The sequence below is a fragment of the Adiantum capillus-veneris genome, chromosome 10 (assembly GCF_014529385.1).
Source record: "Adiantum capillus-veneris isolate H3 chromosome 10, ASM1452938v2, whole genome shotgun sequence".
In the NCBI taxonomy this organism is placed as follows: Eukaryota; Viridiplantae; Streptophyta; class Polypodiopsida; order Polypodiales; family Pteridaceae; genus Adiantum; species Adiantum capillus-veneris.
In genome coordinates, this window is record NC_140940.1 from 163,475,507 (window position 1) to 163,495,626 (window position 20,120).

At 46.1% G+C, this 20,120-nt stretch overlaps 1 protein-coding gene across 2 annotated transcripts in view; it reads left to right on the forward strand.

Moving 5' to 3' along the window:
• The window catches only part of DEG7 (DegP protease 7), a 182,703-nt gene that overhangs the window by 134,695 nt on the left and 27,888 nt on the right, over window positions 1-20,120 (forward strand). The window contains exons 22-23 of one of the 2 annotated variants that reach the window (XM_086522337.1): window positions 1,439-1,638; window positions 1,725-1,836. In XM_086522337.1, coding sequence (XP_086378463.1) covers window positions 1,439-1,638; window positions 1,725-1,836 — 312 coding nt within the window. The remainder of the gene's footprint in view (window positions 1-1,438; window positions 1,639-1,724; window positions 1,837-20,120) is intronic. The other variant, XM_086522338.1, reaches the window with a different exon arrangement.

The window sequence follows — 20,120 nt, forward strand, 5'->3', positions numbered from 1 at the left end:
ACATGGAAGGGTTGGCAATGTGACGGAGGCATTCATGGTGAGCAAGAGGGATTCAAATTGAACAGATGATAGCTATTTACAAGTATAGACATTGTGTCTGTAAGGATCAGGGTTCAAATGGTTAGATAACGCTATCGTCGGCTTAGATTCCCATCCTGGAGGACCCATGGCCCTGATAAGGCAATTCTTTTTGGTCAAGAATGTCAAGATTCGCCTGAATTGTGTGCTTGAATGGATTAAAATGTCAAGACCAGAGATGTCAGGACTATTTTATCTGTAAAATATTCCTATTAACGCTATGCCAATTGTTTATTTGTGAAAAGCTGCACTTTTGCATAGATAGCATGCCTCTCAATTCAATAGGAAGATGGAATCTTGATAGCAAAGCTCCCATCCCTTGTCCCAAAGGTGATGGGATTATACCAAACCATGGGTGAATGATGTGATGGTCAACAGTACGTTTGGGACAAAGCAGCACCCAAACGTTTTCTTCAGATGGCCGTCTTCATTTTTCATTCGCTTCTCACTGCAATGAAGTATTACACAAGACAACAAGAACATTTAATGAGGCTGAATAATTAGCACGATAGAAGCCAGATTTGTTGTCAAGACAAAAAGCATTGCTTGTTCCTCCCTCCCCCCAGTTTCCTTCTGAAACATGAATGAGGGGACTGGGGCCTCTCCTATGATGTGGACATAATGCCTTCCCACTTTCCCATTGCTTTTGTTTAAGAATGGCTTATTTGTAAGTTCACATTGACATTTTAAGAGCCTCAATCTTGTATTTCAGTTGCTTGTCTGCTTTTAATATCCCAGTTAGGTAATTGATGTTTGAACTCTGTCAAATAGTAATGGCTGGCGTAGTTTTTTCTGGACCCGTCTAATTGGAGAACCATACTACCAGACCCATCTGAATCCGATTGAAGTATCATTGGGTTTTTTGGACTTATCCAGCAATGAAAAAAACACTATCTACAGGGAGACTTAGTCATGATGGTCATTGGTGTATCTTATGATGATTGTTCTTGTACTGAGTGTTTTATGTAGCCTGTTTTTAGTGTGCCATATGGAATTCTTGGGGGGTCTGATCAGTAGTGTTGTGGGCTCACTATCTTATTGATGGTTTTGTAGGGCTAAGATCAAATCCTACAAATAGGCACGTGTTATTAATTCTAGCACCATTTAGTAGAGCACCAATGCTTTGGCCTTTTGTGACTCTTCATAGTTAACATCATTTATTCTGCAGCTGTGTCTTTCACTTCTGCCCATACCGACGTTCGTTTGATGTGCATATTGAGACACTGGTCATTTTCCTAAGTTTCCACGTCATGCCTTTGTTTTTGTTTTGAGATATTCCAATGCATGTATTGATTGTAAAATTTCTACCACTTTGGAAAGTAAGCTAATTGACTAAGAGAATTCTGTTCTTGACGTTAAGCATGAAACATCTATGATCAGCAGTCGGCCTCGTCTGACTCAGGGAATGGAGCTGGAGGTCTTTGTGGGGTTAGATGTAAGAAATGGATTTGGTACAACAAGGATGGTGAATTGGGCAGGAGGTATTATTCAGAACTCCCATCCAGCTGTACGCGCATTAGGATTCCTGCCTGAAGAAGGGCATGGTGTTTACATCAATAGGTAAGACTTGTTTCACATATTGAATGTGTGGAGCAGCTTGCTTACCACAGAATACTTTGTCATGATGCAATGGTTGGACTTGCCAGGTGGTCTCATGGGAGTCCTGCTCATAGATATGGTCTTTATGCTTTACAATGGATTGTGGAAATCAATGGAAAATCTACACCTGATCTAGACACATTCGTAGAAGTAACAAAGGTCTCTCTCTCTCTCTCTCTCTCTCTCTCTCTCTCTCTCTCTCTCTCTCTCTCTCTCTCTCTCTCTCTCTCTCTCTCTCTCTCTCTCTCTCTCTCTCTCTCTCTCTCTCTGACTTTGTATCAGAGACACCGCATTGTAACTTTCTGGTCTCATAGGTCACTTTGGCCTTTTGAAGACGTTAATATAACATTTCATTTCTCATTTTTACCGACACCCAGATCACCACTTTTGTATATGATTTGGTCTCATAGGCCAACTTTGGCCTTTAGTAGACGTAAATAAAGCTTTCTTTCTTTCTTTCTCTCTCTCTCTCTCTCTTGGGTACTCAAAAAAGAAGTCTCAGCCCTTAAACAGGAGCTTGCTGATAGAGTAAGCAATGCACTAGAGGAAGGCGAATTTCAACCCTCGGTAATTGATGAAATCAAGGAAATTAAGGAACAGGTAAGGTTGATCACAGAGGAAGAGAAGCTGAGTGTGGCAAAGACATCTTCATGGGCGGAGATGATAACAAGGACAGAGAAAAAGGCGGACGAGGCTGAAAAATGGATGGAGGTCGCCAAGAAAGGGAAAGGTCAAGAAACTCCTTGTACACCGACGCCTATTAACATGACTCTCGAAGAGGAACAACGAAGGCAGATGCGAGCACTGCATGTGAGAGTGACCGGTCTCAAGGACATAAACAACGTGGAGAAAGAGGTCACAAGTCTTACATCCATGATGGGGATGGAAAAGCCTTTGCACACAAAGGCATGGAGGGTAGGTAAGAAAAGTGATGGCCCGAGAGAGTCTTCAAAGGGGAGAGCTCTCATACTACGCTTCCCCTCATCGGAAGAGAAGAAGGAATTCTTGAGGAAGAGGCCTACTCTCAAACAGACAGGTATTTTTCTCGGTGATGACCTGACCCTCTCATAGCTCGCACATATGAGAGAGGTAATGCCAGAGATTACAGCGGCAAGGGAGAAGGGAAAGATAGCCTTCTACAGAGATGGACGGGTGGTGATTTTAGAGCGGCGTACTGCATGACGGTGCGAGACCTATGGGACCACATTGAAGATGGCTACCTGGAACTGTAATGGGTCTATGAGGTTGGACGTGGGTGCATTTGAGGAGAGTTTCAAAGACAAGGATATTGTGTTCTTCTCAGAGACTCATCAGGCCCCTGGACAGGTAATGCCACATGTGCTGGGATACAGATGGGAAACAGCTCACAGGACAAATGCGAGATCTGAGCACGGGAGTAGAGGTTCAGGAGGAGTAGCAATGCTATTCAGAGAGGAACTACAACCATTACTGCATATTGTACGAAGAGATGATCATGCTAGATATATGTGGGTGAGACTGAGACCTGACACAGGTCGATTCCTATATATTGCCATATGTTACTTTCCTCCCAGTACATCAATGTATGCCGCATCCAGAGGGTAGTCGCCTTTCTCTATCCTAGATGATGACATTTGGGAGTTTTCAAGGGATGGTGATATCATTCTCCTAGGGGACTTCAATGCCCGAACAGTCAACTCGCAGACAGTCTTCTACGACACCTCAGATGAGGTGCTTCGAGAACTGGATGCAGGTGAGTTGGGGCTTGACAGATGCTCAGATGGCAGAGAGCAAACGGAGTATGGGAGATACCTCATGGAAATGACGACCACACATGGATTAGCCATACTTAATGGCTTACAGCGATTTCCTGGAACAGCCGGTTTCACATGCTTTCCACATAGACATGGGGCCAGTACAATAGATAATGTTATGACACAACCGAGCTTTATCCCCTGCATTCAGGATTTCACAATGAGAGCCAGGCCAGTGGGCATAGCAGTAGATCATGCTCTATTGACACTGTCCGTTAAATTTCAGTATAGTACAACCCAAACACAAGGAGGCAGGCCACACACCCGCTATACATTTACACCAGAGACTGATTTCGTTTATATAGAGGAGATCTGGGACCGTCTATTGGAAGGCACAGCTGGCAGAAATGGTACAGGCCTCTCAGTGGAGGAGTGCACCAATATACTGACTGAGATACTGCATGGGGCTGCATCAGTGGCATATCCACACACTCAGCCGGGTAAGAGACGACATGCTGGGAGCATGGCACAGAGAATAGTTGGTATGATGAGGAATGCAGAGAGATGAGGGCACAGCTTCAGAGGGATCTTCTGTTAGGAGTCATCACTTACAAACAGTCTCGGATTGCTTTCCGACGCCTTGTGCGACGGAAGAAGCGAGCTTACCTAGCTCAGATGGAGCGAGACTTATATCAGATGTTCTTGAGTAGGGACTCCGGAGAGGCATGGCGACTCTTCCATGAGCAGTCTCCTCCCCCAGTGATTACTATGTGTGGGGCCAATATGCGACATCATTATATACGGTTCCGGGACAGGAACCCCTTCCAGACCCTACCAAGCCTTGCCCAACTACGAGCACTTTCTTTATGCCTGAGATGGTACGAAGGGCCATCGACAGGATGAGGACCGGGAAGGCATATGATAATGACGGTCTAGTAGCGGAGCACTTTATACATGCCAAGGATATGCTGATGGAGGTTCTCGCAGTGTTGTTCAATCGTGCCATGTGTGAGGGATTACCTGAGACATGGAGGTTGTCTAATATTGTGCCCATCTTCAAGGCTGGTGACCCTACAGAGCCTGCAGACTGCAAGAGGGCTCGATTGATGCGCAGACTGCAAGAGATGGGGGTGCCCATAGAGGTAATTTGGGGGATAATGGCTTTGTACAAATCAGTGGCGGGACATGTACGCACTCCAGAAGGGGTATCTGATTTAGTTCACTCTACTATTGGAGTGAAACAAGGTTGCCCATTGTCTCCTACTCTATTCGGTATGTATGTGGATGAGGTGTCTGATTACATTGACAGAAAGGGTGACAGGGGTGCCCAGCTGGCAGGGACGTGGATCCCATTGTTGCTTTATGCTGATGATATTGTACTGATATCTGACTCACCAGAAGGTATGCACCGACATCTGGACGCACTACGCAGTTTTGTAGAGGATAGTGGCCTGGGTGTAAACCTAGGTAAAACAAAGGTTATGGCGTTTAACACCACACCGCAATGGGTCAGGAGATCAGTACCTACTTTCAAATATGGTTAGGAGATTGTGGAGTATACAAATGCATACACTTACCTGGGGGTAGTCTTCACGGGGCCGAGATTTTCTTTGAGAAGAGCAGCAGAGACTAGACTAACTAGAGCCGGTGCGGCTCTGGGAGGAATGGAGAGGATGTGTTCACAAGTTCGGTTCCAGGAACCTAGGACAAAGTTATGGCTCTTTGATACTTTGTTAGCCTCTACTATGTTATATGGGGTGCATGTTTGGGGACCTTCTATAGGCCAGGATGGGTGGGGGCGTATGGAGAAGCCCTTGGTATCTATGATCTCTCGGCTGATTAGAGCCAAGGTTTCTGTACCGCATGATATCATTCGAGCGGAATTAGCTGCCCCCCCTATGGAGATTGAGGCGCTCACAAGATCAGTCTCCTTTGTACACAGTCTATGGGATACTACCAAAGACAAATATGCCAGGGTGGCTCTAGAGTCCTCCAGACAATTAGCTTTTAATGGGGACACATCATGCTGGTATGCTCAGATGACATCATGGTTTCACCATGGATAGGTTGCCTCCTTTTCAATACTCTCTTCAGGCACCCTTGAGGTCTCTGGCAAGGGTAGAGATTAATAGACTCATCCGTCAGGATTTGATCCAGCTGGACACGAGAAGGACATGGATAGAGCCGTTACAAGAGTTGGGCACAAAGATGGCTTTCTATAGAGAGCATCTTCTCCACCTCACGGGGGATGGGTTTGTGATTCGACCTAGCTATATGGACACGCATCTTTCGCATGGTTTGCGTTGTGCCATTGGCCAGATACGCACGTCCTCACATCAGCTCGAGATTGAGATTGGCAGATTCAGAGGGACACCGGCAGATAACAGAATATGCCGCTTATGCCATCTAGAGCCAGAGACAGAAGTACATTACATATGTCATTGCACAGTATACTATGAGATACGAGGTCGTTTTCACTGTCTATTCAGAGAAGGTTTTGGGACTCTATCTAGGGTCATGAGTTACGAGGATCAAAGATGTCTTGGGCTTTATCTACTTGAGTTACACAAGCATGGAGGAACCTTATTGAGGAGAGGTGAAGAGAGACATCCCCAGAGACGGATCACAGATTTCATTACACTAGATACTGTACACCCAGAAGAACAGACAGAGGAGCAACCAGCGACTGGAGAGGTCTACCCGCACTACTGGCATTCTCATAGACTGAGCATTGGAGCAAGGGAGATCTAGACGACCCCGAGGGAGGAGAGGAGCTACACAATTTCGAACGAGGCTACGGCAAAGGATTCAAGCCATACTCTTTCGCCGTCCAGAGTGCACATGAAGATGGATCTCTACTCCCCTCCCATATTGTCTTCACATTGTACTGCTTAGTTTAGGATCCTGCAGTATTTATATTTTGTTATCCTAGTTTAATGTATTTTGTTAATCTGACTTTGTATGAGATACACCGCATTGTAACTTTCTGGTCTCATAGGTCACTTTGGCCTTTTGAAGACGTTAATATAACATTTCATTTCATTTCATCTCTCTCTCTCTCTCTCTCTCTCTCTCTCTCTCTCTCTCTCTCTCTCTCTCTCTCTCTCTCTCTCTCTCTCTCTCTCTCTCACACACACACACACACACACACACACACACACACACACACACACACACACACACACACACACACACACACACACACACACACACACACACACACACACGCACGCACGCACACGAGTTAGCCCCGCAGGCCGCACGGTATAGCGGCACCAGAGGCACATTGCTTGATCGGGGGAGATGAGGGGGCTGTGTCGACACCGACGGAGACTACGACAGAGCATCCACACCATACTTGCACAACAAGGAGACGCCAGATGGAGGACATTGATATTACTCTCAGACACTTGATGTTCTTTTAAGCTCTGATTTTACTTCATTCTATTTTGTACCCAGACATTGTATTAGTTCCACCAAGATTGTATCAGTTTGGTCTCATAGGTCATTTTGGCCTTTTGAAGATGTTAAATATAACATTTCATTTCATTGCATCTCTCTCTCTCTCTCTCTCTCTCTCTCTCTCTCTCTCTCTCTCTCTCTCTCTCTCTCTCTCTCTCTCTCTCTCTCTCTCTCTCTCTCTCTCTCTCTCTCTCTATGGAGAGGCCTTTGGTCTCTATGATCGCTCGGATGATTCGGGCTAAGGCCTCAGTACCACATGAGATTATCCGAGCCGAGCTAGCCCCCCCCCCCCCCCCCCCCCCCCCCGTGGTGGAGGCACTGACGAGATCAGTTTCCTTTATGCACGGTTTATGGGATCTCCCCAGAGACAAATACGCTCGGCTTGCCTTGGAGTCATCTCGACAACTAGCTCTACAAGGCGATATAGCATGTTGGTATGGACAGCTGGCATCATGGTTTCAGTCGCATGGTCTCAACATGGATAGATTACCTCCGCTTCAATACTCCTTGGATGCACCCTCCTTGTCTCTCACACGGACAGAGATCACCAGGCTCATACGTCATGATCTGATTCAACTAAATACTAAGAGCACATGGATACAGCCGACACAGGAGTTGGGCACGAAGATGGCCTTCTACAGAGAGCATCTTTGCCAACTCATGGAGGACGGCTTTGTGATTAGGCCACCATACATGGATACACACTTATCTCATGGGATAAGATGCGCTATTGGACAGATACGCACATCCTCACATCAGCTCCAGATCGAGACTCGCCGATTCCGAGGGGTCTTGGCAGGAGCCAGGATATGTCACCTACACTGCCCGGCATACTATGAGATACGCGGACGCTTCCACTGGTTGTTCAGAGAAGGGTTCGGACCTTTTTCTAGAGTCATGAGATACGAGGATTAGAAGTGTCTCGGATTGTTCCTGCTAGAGCTGCGCAGACTTAGGGAGAGCTTGCTGAGGACATCTGGGGAAAGACAGTCTCAGAGACGAATCACAGAGTTCTTTACACCAGACAGAGGAGAGCAAACGGAGCAGTCATTACAGCCTACTCATACTAGAGGTACACTGCTTGACAGAGCTACTGAACTTGGCAGATCCAGACGTCCACGACCTCGGGGGTTCTCCCACTATGGACGAAGGTTGCAATAGAAGATACAAATCACTCTAGCTCGACATGCAAGACGCCCAACCAGAGTTCTGACCATGGAGAAGGTCGATGAGATCCGACAAGGACCGATGAGAGATTTCGTTTGAACCCACAACGCCCCCCCCCCCCCCCCCTCCTTATTTCCTTTCTCCTTAGTGCCTTAGTGTTTTAGTGTTAGTTCTTTGTAACTTGGTAATTTCGTACTCAGACATGGTATCAGATTCACCAAGTGTAACTTTTTGGTCTCATAGGTCATTTTGGCCTTTTGAAGACTCTAATATAACATTTCATTTCATTTCTCTCTGTGTATATGGTCAGGACATTGTGGAGTACACAGATGAATATATGTATCTGGGGGTGGTATTCACGGGACCGAGGTTTACTCTGAGGAGAGCACCAGAGACTAGATTGTCCATAGGCTATGCAGCTTTGGGAGGGCTAGAGAGGATGTGTTCGTAGGTTCGGTTTCAAGAACCACGAACAAAGCTATGGCTCTTTGATACTTTGGTTGCTTCAGCTACGCTTTATGGGGTCCAGGTTTGGGGACCATCTGTGAATCATGACAGCTGGAGGAGCATGGAGAGATCCTTGGTATTTATGATATCCGGGATGATTAGAGCCAAGGCCTCCGTACCACATGCGATTATTTGAGCGGAGATAGCCGCCCCTCCTATAGAGATTGAGGCTCTTACCAGATCGGTGTCCTTTATGCACAGTCTATGGGATACACATAGAGGTAGATATACTAGATTGGTTCTTGAGTCCTCTAGACAATTAGCGATGCAGGGAGACACATCATGTTGGTATGTGCAGATGACCTCATGGTTTCAGAGGCATGGTTTCGGCATGGATAGCTTGCCTCCTTTTTAGTATTCCCTAGATACACCCTCCTTGCCAGTCACATGGATGGAGATCACTAGACTTATTCATCAGGATCTTATACAGTTGGACACCAGGAGGACATGGGTAGAGCCGATGTAGGAGTTGGGCACGAAGATGGCTTTCCACAAAGAGCATCTTCTCCAACTTTCGGGAGATGGGTTTGTGATTCGTCCGAGCTTCATGGACACTCATTTGTCTCATGGTGTGCGATGTGCTATTGATCAAATTCGCACATCCTCACACCAGCTAGAGATTGAGACGGGTAGATTCAGAGGGATACCACCGGAGTCTAGGATATGCCAACTATGCGATAGAGAGCCAGAGACAGAGGTACACTACATATGCCACTGCACTGTGTATTATGAGATACGAGGGCGCTTCCATTGCTTATTTAGGGAGGGTTTTGGACCCCTAGATAGAGTCATGAGGTATCGGGATGAGAGATGCCTAGGCTTATATCTACTTGAGCTACACCGACGTAGAGATAGTCTGTTGAGACATGGAGTACGACAGTCACAGAGACAGATCACAGACTTCTTTGGATCGAGGGAGCCAGGAGACCAACCACCAGCACAGGGTTGTACCCACATTCATACCACAGGCACCCTCATTGACAGGGCGACTGAGCTCGAGTGATCGAGACGACCACGACCGAGACACAGGAGCACACTCCATCGACAGAGACTCTAGCAGAGGATCAGAGGCATTCTAGCACGACACCTAGAGTGTCATTGAGGGCCTATTCTACATTTTCACATTTCACACTTCATTTTCAGTTTTCATTTTTTACATTCAGTACTTTTTGTACTTGTACTTCAGACATTGTATTCGATTCACCACTTTGTATCTGATGGTCTCATAGGTCATTTTGGCCTTTTGAAGACGTTAATATATCGTTTCATCTCTCTCTCTCTCTCTCTCTCTCTCTCTCTCTCTCTCTCTCTCTCTCTCTCTCTCTCTCTCTCTGAACAGTTGGTATGATGAGGAGTGCAGAGAGATGAGGATCAAACTACAGAGGGAAGTGCTCACGGGTATTACCACACATAGACAGTCACGGATTATCTTTCGCTGCCTAGTGCGATGAAAGAAAAGGGCCTATCTATCTCAGCTAGAGCGGGATCTATACCAGCTATTTATAAGTTAGGACTCAGGCGAAGCCTGTAGGCTATTCCACGAGCATTCACCACCGCCCGCGGTCACCTCCACTGAGACATGAGGGGAATATGCCAATCTCTCTACACAGCATCAGGGCAACCACTTTGCCGGACCCACTAGAGACATGCCCAGAGACATGTTCTTTCTTTACTGCTGAGAGGGTAAGGAAAGCCATTGACAAGATGAAGACAAGGAGAGCACATGATCATGATGGTCTGGTAGCAGAGCACTTCATCCATGCCAGGGATATGCTGGCAAAGCTCTTGGCTATGATGTTTCATCGAGCCATCTATGAAGGCTTCTCGGAGACTTGTAGTATGTCTACGATTGTGCCTATTTTCAAGTAAGGAGATCCCATAATTCCCGTGAATTATCGCACCATCATGGTTGGCCACACATTAGCTAGGTTCTATGCATCCGTGCTTGAGCAGGAGCTGAGTAGATGGGCAGAGCGAGAGGGAATAAGAGCACTAGGGCAAGCAGGTTTCAGGAGAGGTTTCTCCACTCTTGACTAGATTCTGACACTCAGAGCTATTATTGAGGAGGGTAGACACCATGGCAAGAGAATCTATTGTAGCTTTGTGGATTTCCGCAAAGCTTTTGACACAGTGCGGAGAGCCAGACTTATACACACACTACAGGACATGGGTGTGCCTACAGAGCTGATATGGGGTATTCTGGCTATATATAGGACAGTGATGGGGCGGGTACGCACCATTGAGGGAATGTCTGACATGGTCCACTCCACTATTGGAGTAAAGCAGGGATGCCCCGTATCCCCGAATCTTTTTGGGATGTATGTGGATGAGTTTTCAGACTATGTAGAGCGGCAGGGGGACAGGGGGCTCAGCTAGCAGGGACATGGATTTTGCTGTTACTATATGCTGATGATATTGTGCTGATTTCAGACTCCCCAGAGGGGATGGAGCGTCACTTGGATGCTCTGCATACATTTTCTCGTGATAATGGATTGTCGGTCAATCTGGGGAAAACCAAGGTTATGGTGTTGAACACCACACTACAGTGGGTCAGGAGGTCGGCACCCACATTTATGTATGGCCAGGAGACTGTGGAGTACACAGATGCATATACCTATCTTGGGGTAGTATTCAATGGACCGGTGTTTTCACTAAGGAGAGCATCAGAGACTAGACTGACGAGAGCATATGCAGCTCTGGGAGGACTGGAGAGGATATGTTCGCAGTTTCAGTTTCAGGAACGGCGAACAAAGCTTTGGCTTTTTGACACTCTAGTGACTCCAGCTATGCTCTATGGAGTTCAGGTATGGGGACCCTCAGTAGACCACCATGGGAGATTTGGCAACACAGATGGATGGAAATGTATGGAGAGGCCTCTGGTCTCTATGATCGCTCGGATGATTCGGGCTAAGGCCTCAGTACCACATGAGATTATCCCCCCCCCCCCCCCCCCCCCCCCCCCCCCCCCCCCCCCCCCCCTCGTGGTGGAGGCACTAACGAGATCAGTTTCCTTTATGCACGGTTTATGGGATCTCCCCAGAGACAAATACGCTCGGCTTGCCTTGGAGTCATCTCGACAACTAGCTCTACAAGGCGATACAGCATGTTGGTATGGACAGATGGCATCATGGTTTCAGTCGCATGGTCTCAACATGGATAGATTACCTCCGCTTCAATACTCCTTGGATGCACCCTCCTTGTCTCTCACACGGACAGAGATCACCAGGCTCATACGTCAGGATCTGATTCAGCTAAATACTAGGAGCACATGGATACAGCCGACACAGGAGTTGGGCACGAAGATGGCCTTCTACAGAGAGCACCTTCTCCAACTCACGGAGGACAGCTTTGTGACTAGGCCAGCATACATGGATACACACCTATCCCATGGGATAAGATGCGCTATTGGACAGATACGTACATCCTCACATCAGCTCCTGATCGAGAGTGGCCGTTTTCGAGGAGTGCCGGCAGGAGCCAGGATATGTCACCTATGTAACTTAGAACTAGAGACAGAGCTGCACTACACATGTCACTGCCCGGCATACTATGAGATACGCGGCCGCTTTCACTGCCTGTCCAGAGAAGGGTTCGCACCTTTTTCTAGAGTCATGAGATACAAGGATCAGAAGTGTCTTGGATTGTTTCTGCTAGAGCTGCGCAGACTTAGGAAGAGCTTGCTGAGGACATCAGGCCCCAGGGGAAAGACAGTTTCAAAGAAGAATCACAGGTTCATTACACCAGACAGAGGAGAGCCAACGGAGCAGTCATTACAGCAGATCTTAGAGCCTACTCATACTAGAGGTACACTTCTTGACAGAGCCACTGAACTTGGCAGATCCAGACGTCCACGGCCTCGGGGGGTCTCCCACTACCGACGAAGGTTGCAACAGAAGATACAAATCACTCTAGCTCGACATGGAAGACGCCCAACCAGATTTTTGACCATGGAGGAGGTCGATGAGGTCCGACAGAGACCGATTGGAGATTTCATCTGAACCCACAACAAACCCCCCCCCCCCCCGCCCCCCTTCCCCTGTTTTCCTTTCTCCTTAGTGTTTTAGTGTTAGTGGTAGCGTTAGCTCCTTGTAACTTGGTAACTTTGTAATTTCCGTACTCAGACATGGTATGAGATTCACCAATTGTAACTTTTTGGTCTCATAGGTCATTTTGGCCTTTTGAAGACGTTAATATAACATTTCATTTCATCTCTCTCTCTCTCTCTCTCTCTCTCTCTCTCTCTCTCTCTCTCTCTGGTGAGGTGTCAAGGGGTTCCTGTGCAGGAACCGTATATTATGATGTCGCTTATTGGCCCCACACATCAGGTGAAGTAATCACTGGGGGAGGGGAGTGCTCATGGAAGAGTCGCCATGCCTCTCCTGAGTCTCTACTCAAGAGCATCTGATATAAGTCTCGCTTCATCTGAGCAAGGTAAGCTCGCTTCTTCCGTCCCACAAGGCGTCGGAAAGCAATCCGAGAGTGTCTGTAAGTGATGACTCCTAAAAGAAGATCCCTCTACTGGGCTCTCATTGTCACAAAGTAATGACAACAGAAACCCTAATTTCTGCCAGAAACCCTAAAATTCCTCCAAACTCTAATTTCTGCCAGAAACCTTGATTTCCGGAAATCGCGGAGGCTATATATATATATATATATATATATATATATATTTTGGGAAAAATGATGAGCGACGATAATTTTGCTTTTTTTTTAATAAAAAAAGGAGAAAAAGACTCTCTAAGAGAGACAGAACTAATGCTTTTTATTTTAAAAGCTTTTGGGGCTCTGCTTTGGGCATCCCTTGTAACCTTTAAATTAGTGGTGAGGGCCTCACTTCTCAGAGCATCTGGACGCAGAGTCTGAGAGTGAAACCCTAACCGCTCTCTTGTACTTTGATGATTGATTAATACAAAAAGAAATACCGAAAGGGGCGCCAGTCTTTGGGGCCAATATCTCTAGGCACGGAACTCCGCCGGTCGAGTGCAAATCTATTGTGATATGTGAATTGTTTGAAGTGGTTATTTGGTGCTGTCGTGATTGATTCTTGACATGGAGTGTCCAAGTCTGTTACAGTGGTATCAGAGCACGGCCGATTTCTCTTCTACGGGAAATTCGATCCCCGAATTTTTTTTCAGCGGCACCCATGGCTTTAGGCAATGATCAATCGACTCCCTCTGCATCTGGAGATGCGGGCTAGGATCACAACGAAGATTCAGACAGAGTATGGCCCGCCTCGGCCTACTCAGGCGGAGCAAAGAGAGATGGAGCGTCGTCGATTGATTGGCGATGCAACAAAGATGATGCTCAATTTTGCCAGGGACCCGAAGATGGCAAAATATATGAACCAGACCTCTTTGGAAGAGGTACAGAACCACAATACCACTCCCGAAACCCGCTCTCAAGAAACCTTCTGCCTCTAAGAAAATGTACGGAGAAAGAACTGGAGAACGTGGTTGATGCACGGATTGCTTAGCTTTTTGACGCGCAAAAAAAAGCCAAAAAGCACCGCAAAAAAAGCAGAAGAAAAGCGCTGACTTCCCGGGATATTTGGGTCGTCAATCAACTTTTGACAAGGCAAAGAAACAGAAGAAGCGTGTTCGATTTGAAGGAGTACCCAATTCTTCTTCTTCTTGTCACAAAGTGATGACGTGGCGGACAACAGAAACCCTAATTTCTGCCAGAAACCCTAATTTTCGGAAATCACGGAGGCGGATTATAAATTTATTTATTTATTTTTGTTTTTTTGCAAAATGACGAGCGACACAAATTTCACTTTTTCTCTACTTAAATGAGAAAGAGAGAGAGAATGCTTTTGCTTTCATGTTTTGACTCTTTGTGAGAGAGAGAGAGCAATTGCTTTTGATTTGAAGCTTTTGGGGCTCTGCTTTTGGGCATCCCTTGTAACCTTTAAATTAGTGGTGAGGACCTCACTTCTCAGGGCATCTGGACGCAAAGTCTGAGAGTGAAACCCTAACCGCTCTTTTGTACTTTGATGATTGATTAATATAAAAAGAAATACCGAAAGGGGCGCCAGTCATTGGGGCCAATATCTCTAGGCACGGAACTCTGCCGGGCCAGTGCAAATCTATTGTGATCTATGAATTGTTTTGAAGTCGTTATTTGGTGCTGTCGCGGTTGATTCTTGACTTGGAGTGTCCAAGTCAGTTACAGTGGTATCAGAGCACGGCCGATTTCTCTTCTACAGGAAATCCGATCCCCGAATTTTTTTTCCGCGGCACCTATTGCTTCAGGCAATGATCAGTCGACTCCCTCTGCATCGGAGATGTGGGTTGGGATCACAACGAATATTCAAGCAGAGAGTATGGCCCGCCTTGCCCTACTTAGGCGGAGCGGCGAGAGATAGAGCGTCGCCATTTGATCAGCGATGCAACAAACATGATGCTCAATTTTGCCAAGGACCCGAAGATGGAAAAATATATGAACCAGACCTCTTTGGAAGAGGTACACACAGAGTGGCAGAGAACCACAACACCACTCCCGAAACCCGCTCTCAAGAAACCTTCTACCTCCAAGAAATATACGGAGAAGGAACTGGAGAATGTGGTTGATGCACGGATTGCTCAGCTTTTTGACACGCAAAAGAAAGCCAAAAAGCACGGGAAAAAACAGAAGAATGGCACTTCCCGGGATATTTGGGTCGTCGGTCGACATTTGACAAGGCAAAGAAATTGAAGAAGCGCGTGAAGTTTGAAGACCTACCCAGTTCTTCTTCTTCTTCTTCTTCTGACAGTTCTTCTAGCTTCTCGGATTCGAGCGAAGAAGACAGAAAAGGTAAAAAGCGAAGCAAGAAGCAACGCTTTGGAAAGGTCAAGAGAAAGGCAAAGAAGGCTAAATCTCGCCCAGAGATTGATAGTTCTACTAAGGACTCGTCTACAGACAGCTTAGATTCCGATGATTGAAAGTTTTATGTGAACAAGAAGAATTTTTACAAAGCCAACCAGTATGACTTTCTCGAAGATAAAAGCAAGAAAGTCCGAGAGTTTAAGGAAGGTGGCCACTCGATCAAGTTTGATACTTTTCAGGATACTTAGATTCTTCGAAGGCTTTGTCTTTTATACAGCAGTTTGACATCGCTTTCGCGGGAGGACGCTATTCAGAGCACTCCAAGATTCGGAGAGCTGCCTCTTACTATAAGAGGAATGCTCGTACTTGGTGGTCCACGCTTCTATTAAGCAAGACTGTGCCAGTTACATGGCTGAAATTCAAGAGGCTTTTTATTTCTTCTTGGTTGACTCAAGAGTTTGAGCCAGATATACGAGCTGCTTGGAACCATCTCCGGATGACCAAGAGCGATACAGTGAATTCTTATTGTGAAAGATTCTGGAGCTCTCTTCTACCCGCCTCTTCATTCAAGAAGATCTCGTTCAGAGAACAGATTGAGCGGTTTACCTTGGGTCTACCTACAGAGATCCGAAATCATTGCTTGGAACAGAAGTCAGCTTCTGTTCAGGAGTCGATGAGTCATGCGAAGCGGGGCTTTGCCATTCACTCTGGCAGTCTGACCTTCCCCACAGATGAGGCCATGACACAACGAGCCGAACAGACTTCTGGGAATGAAAGTAGAATGAAAAAGAGCAACCCAGAGAAAAAAAAGGATGCACAACCCAAGCTCACTCCTGAGGAGAGAGCTCGCTTCATCAGAGAGGGGAAGTGCTTTGGATGCGGGGAACATGGACATATTTCCGCACAGTGCCCTGATAAGGCACAGAAAGAACAGAATGATAAAGACGACGACAGGTCTGAGAGTTCGAGAGCAGCTGAGGAATGTGGCAGAAAAGGCAGATAGAAAAGCAGAATTGGTACCACATGGCCAACTTCTTTTCACTTGGATTTGGCGGCTCGATTTGGAACTACGCCCGACAGACTGACGCCACAGGCGGAGGTAGTTCGACATGACACCCGGATGGGATGTTGCCATTACACCGAGCATTGGCAAACGTTGTTTGCAATGACAGGGGTGTTCAGTGCACGCGAGTGACGTTCTACTCGGGATCCCTTGGTACCACAAGAACTACGCCGTGGTTGACTACCGGGCTGAGAAAGCGACTTTGATAAATGAAGGGCTTAGAGATTGTACTTGATGAACTTCAGTTTTCTTACTCATTCTTTTGGGAGAACTGAACGATGGATAAAAGTTGAATATGTTTTGACCTGAAGAAAAGAACGCCAAGATTTTTTTCTCCACGCTCATGCCGATTGCTTTTGAGAGGGCCTGAAGATCATACCATTGATCTGATATCTGGAAGCACGCCACTGAATCGGCCACCTTATCGTGCGAGCCGAGTACAGAATGAAAAGATTATGAACTCAGTGAAAGACCTCTTGGAAAAGGGTCTTGTCCAGCCTAGTACTTCACCGTATTGCTCTCCAGTGTTGTTGGTTTTGAAGAAAGACGGATCTTGGAGAATGTGCGTCGATTATAACACTCTCAACGAAATCACCATCAAGAACAGATTTCCGATTCCTAGGATCGATGATATACTCGACAGGTTACAGGGATCCTCGTGCTTTAGCAGGATTGACTTGAAGAGTGGATACCATTAGAGCAAGAAAGCGCCAGAAGATGTCCACAAGACAACTTTTCCGACGACTTTTGGGTTATTTGAGTTTTTGGTGATGCCTTTTGGCTTAACCAATGCTCCTGCGATATTTAACTTGATGATGGACAGGAATTTTCGAGAGTACAGGCTATTTGTTGGCACTTTCTTTGACGACATCATTGTTTTCTCCAAGAATGAGGCACAACACAGAGATCATCTGCTTCAAGTCTTTCAGGCATTACGAGATCACGCCTTAGTAATTAATGCAAAGAAAAGTGAATTTTTCCTACTAGAGATACACTTTTTGGGACACATTGTGTCAGCAGAGCAGGAGTGCAAATGGACCCGGCCAAGATAGAGACTATCCGTGGTTGGCCCAATTTGAGGAATGTCCATGAAGTTAGAAGCTTCTTGGGACTGCGTTCGTACTACAGGCGGTTCATACGAAAGTTTGCAGAGGTTGCTTCCCCTTTGCATTCCTTGACACAGAAAGGAGTACGTTTTTTGTGGGGACCCACAGAGGTGACTTCCTTTCGGACATTGAAAGACAAATTGACTACGGGACCTGTTTTGACTTTGCCGGACTTGCAAAAGTCATTTGAAGTATATTGTGATGCTTGTGGTCGTAGTCTCGGTGCGGTCTTGATGCAAGAAGGCCATGTCATAGCTTACGAGAGCCGTTTGTTCTCTAGGCCGGAGATGACAGCACAGATCTATGAGAAAGAGCTTTTGGCGGTTATCCATGCTCTTACTCAGTGGCGGCATTACCTACTCGGAGCGGATTTTCCTGTCTTTACAGACCATCAAAGTTTGCGCTACTTCTTGTCACAGAAGCAGCTTTCGGAAAAGCAGACGCGGTAGGCGAGCATCTTGTCACAGTTCCACTTCTAGATTGTCCATGTGCAGGGACAGAAGAATGTGGTGGCAGATGCTTTGTCTTGGAAACCGTTGGTTTTGGCTGTTTCCGCGATACATCATAGGAGCTTGGAGGATATGGTCGATCAGTATGCCACAGATACAGATTTTGCAAATATTTTCACACGGATACGGGATGGGGAGATAGTAGCTCGATACTCTCTTCGGAAAGGCTACTTGATGCGAAAGACTATGTTGTGCGTTACACAGCCGTTGAGGGATAAGGTTATGACTGAATGCCACTGTCCACCTTTTACGGGTCACTGCGGCATTGCTACCACCATGAAGGGGGTAGAGAGATACTTCTCTGGGCCGAGACTCAAAAAGGATGTGGAAGAGTTGTGCGCAGTTGCTTGGTATGCCAGAAGGTCAAGTTTGACAGGCATAAGGCACAGGGATTGTTACAGCCTTTACCCATATCCACCCACCCCTGGAAAAGTATTGAAATGGATTTCATTTTTGATATCCCGAGAACACAGAATGATCACGATGATTTTCCGATTACATGGCACGTCTGAGACGATTGTCTCAGATCAGATACACTCCGATGGGGAAGACGCCATGTGAGATTGTTGAAAGTGTTGTGAAGGTTCCATCCTTCCTGAGCACGAAGATTAGATATTTGAAGCGGATGAATATTCGTGAGATTTGGATACGGCTTTTCCCAAGGTTCGCGAGACTTTGCAGAAGTCTCAAGAACGACAGAAAAAGGCAGCGGATCGCCATCTTCGCGACTTGAAATTGAAGGAGGATGATTGGGTGCTCTTACTTTTGAGAAGGCACGCCTACGAAAGAAAAAGGGAAAGGAGAGGCTTTTTCCAAAGCTTAGTATGCGATACTACGGACCTTTCCAGATTACTGAAAAGATAAATGATGTCTCCTTCCGATTGAAACTGCCAGATACTTGGAGAATTCATAATGCATTGCATGTGAGTCTCTTGAAACCTGTTAAGGGTGATGTGCCTGATGATGGGGAGCCTGATGAGCAACCCGCAGTGGAAGAAAACGAGGAGACCCTTGTTCTTGAACAGATTTTGGCACATACTGATACGAAGAAAGGTAAAGTCGGAAGGCGGTTCTTGGTTAAGTTCAAGAACTTTCCTGTATTTGATGCGAAGTGGATGGAGGAGGAGGACCTAGCAGATACTCCTCGGATTGTGAAACTTTACCTCGATGTTTTGGTTTAGCATAGTCTACTCCAAACGGTACCCAGAATTTAGCTTGGCCGAAGATCTGGTGCAGTGGGATGCACAAGAAGGAAGTCACTCCGCTCCCTTGTCAACAGATGCTTGGATTTTGATACTTAAGTCACGGATGTCTGTTTGAGCTTTAGGGATACTGAGAGTTGATAGTATTCTGCTAGATGACTTTATGAAATGGAATTCCTAATGACGATACGGATTTGTTCTTGACTTCTTGTGAGTGCAGGAACTGATAGACGAAATGACTGCAGCATTTTGGTCTGATTGATCTCGAATAGACATGGTTGCAATAGGGGTTAGTCAATTGGACATCGATGAGGTCCCGATTGGACCTAGATGTGATTGCTAGCTACATTGCCGATAAATCATGGTCTAAGATCCGAATGAATGTTGAATGTCTGGTGATGTTGTGGGATGTGACTATCGATTTTGTATATGTGCTAGATGTGTGTTCCTAGTACGTAGGTACTAACAATCAGTGTCTGCTAAGACGGTTTATGGCTTTTGTCGGTTTTGCAGGCGTAATCGCGATCGATTACAATGATTTCAAGAGGGAGGTATGTCACAAAGTGATGACAGCAGAAACCCTAATTTCTGCCAGAAACCCTAAAATTCCTGCAAACTCTAATTTTTGCCAGAAACCCTGATTTTCGGGAATCGCGGAGGCTAAAAAAAATAATAATAATAATTTTATTATTTTTTATTTTTTAAGGAAAATGATGAGCGAGGCGAATTTTGCTTTTTTTTTATAAAAAAAAAGAGAAAAAGACTCTAAGAGAGAGAGAGAACTGATGCTTTTTATTTTAAAAGCTTTTGGGGCTCTGCTTTTGGGCATCTCTTGTAACCTTTAAATTAGTGGTGAGGGCCTCACTTCTCAGAGCATCTGGACGCAGAGT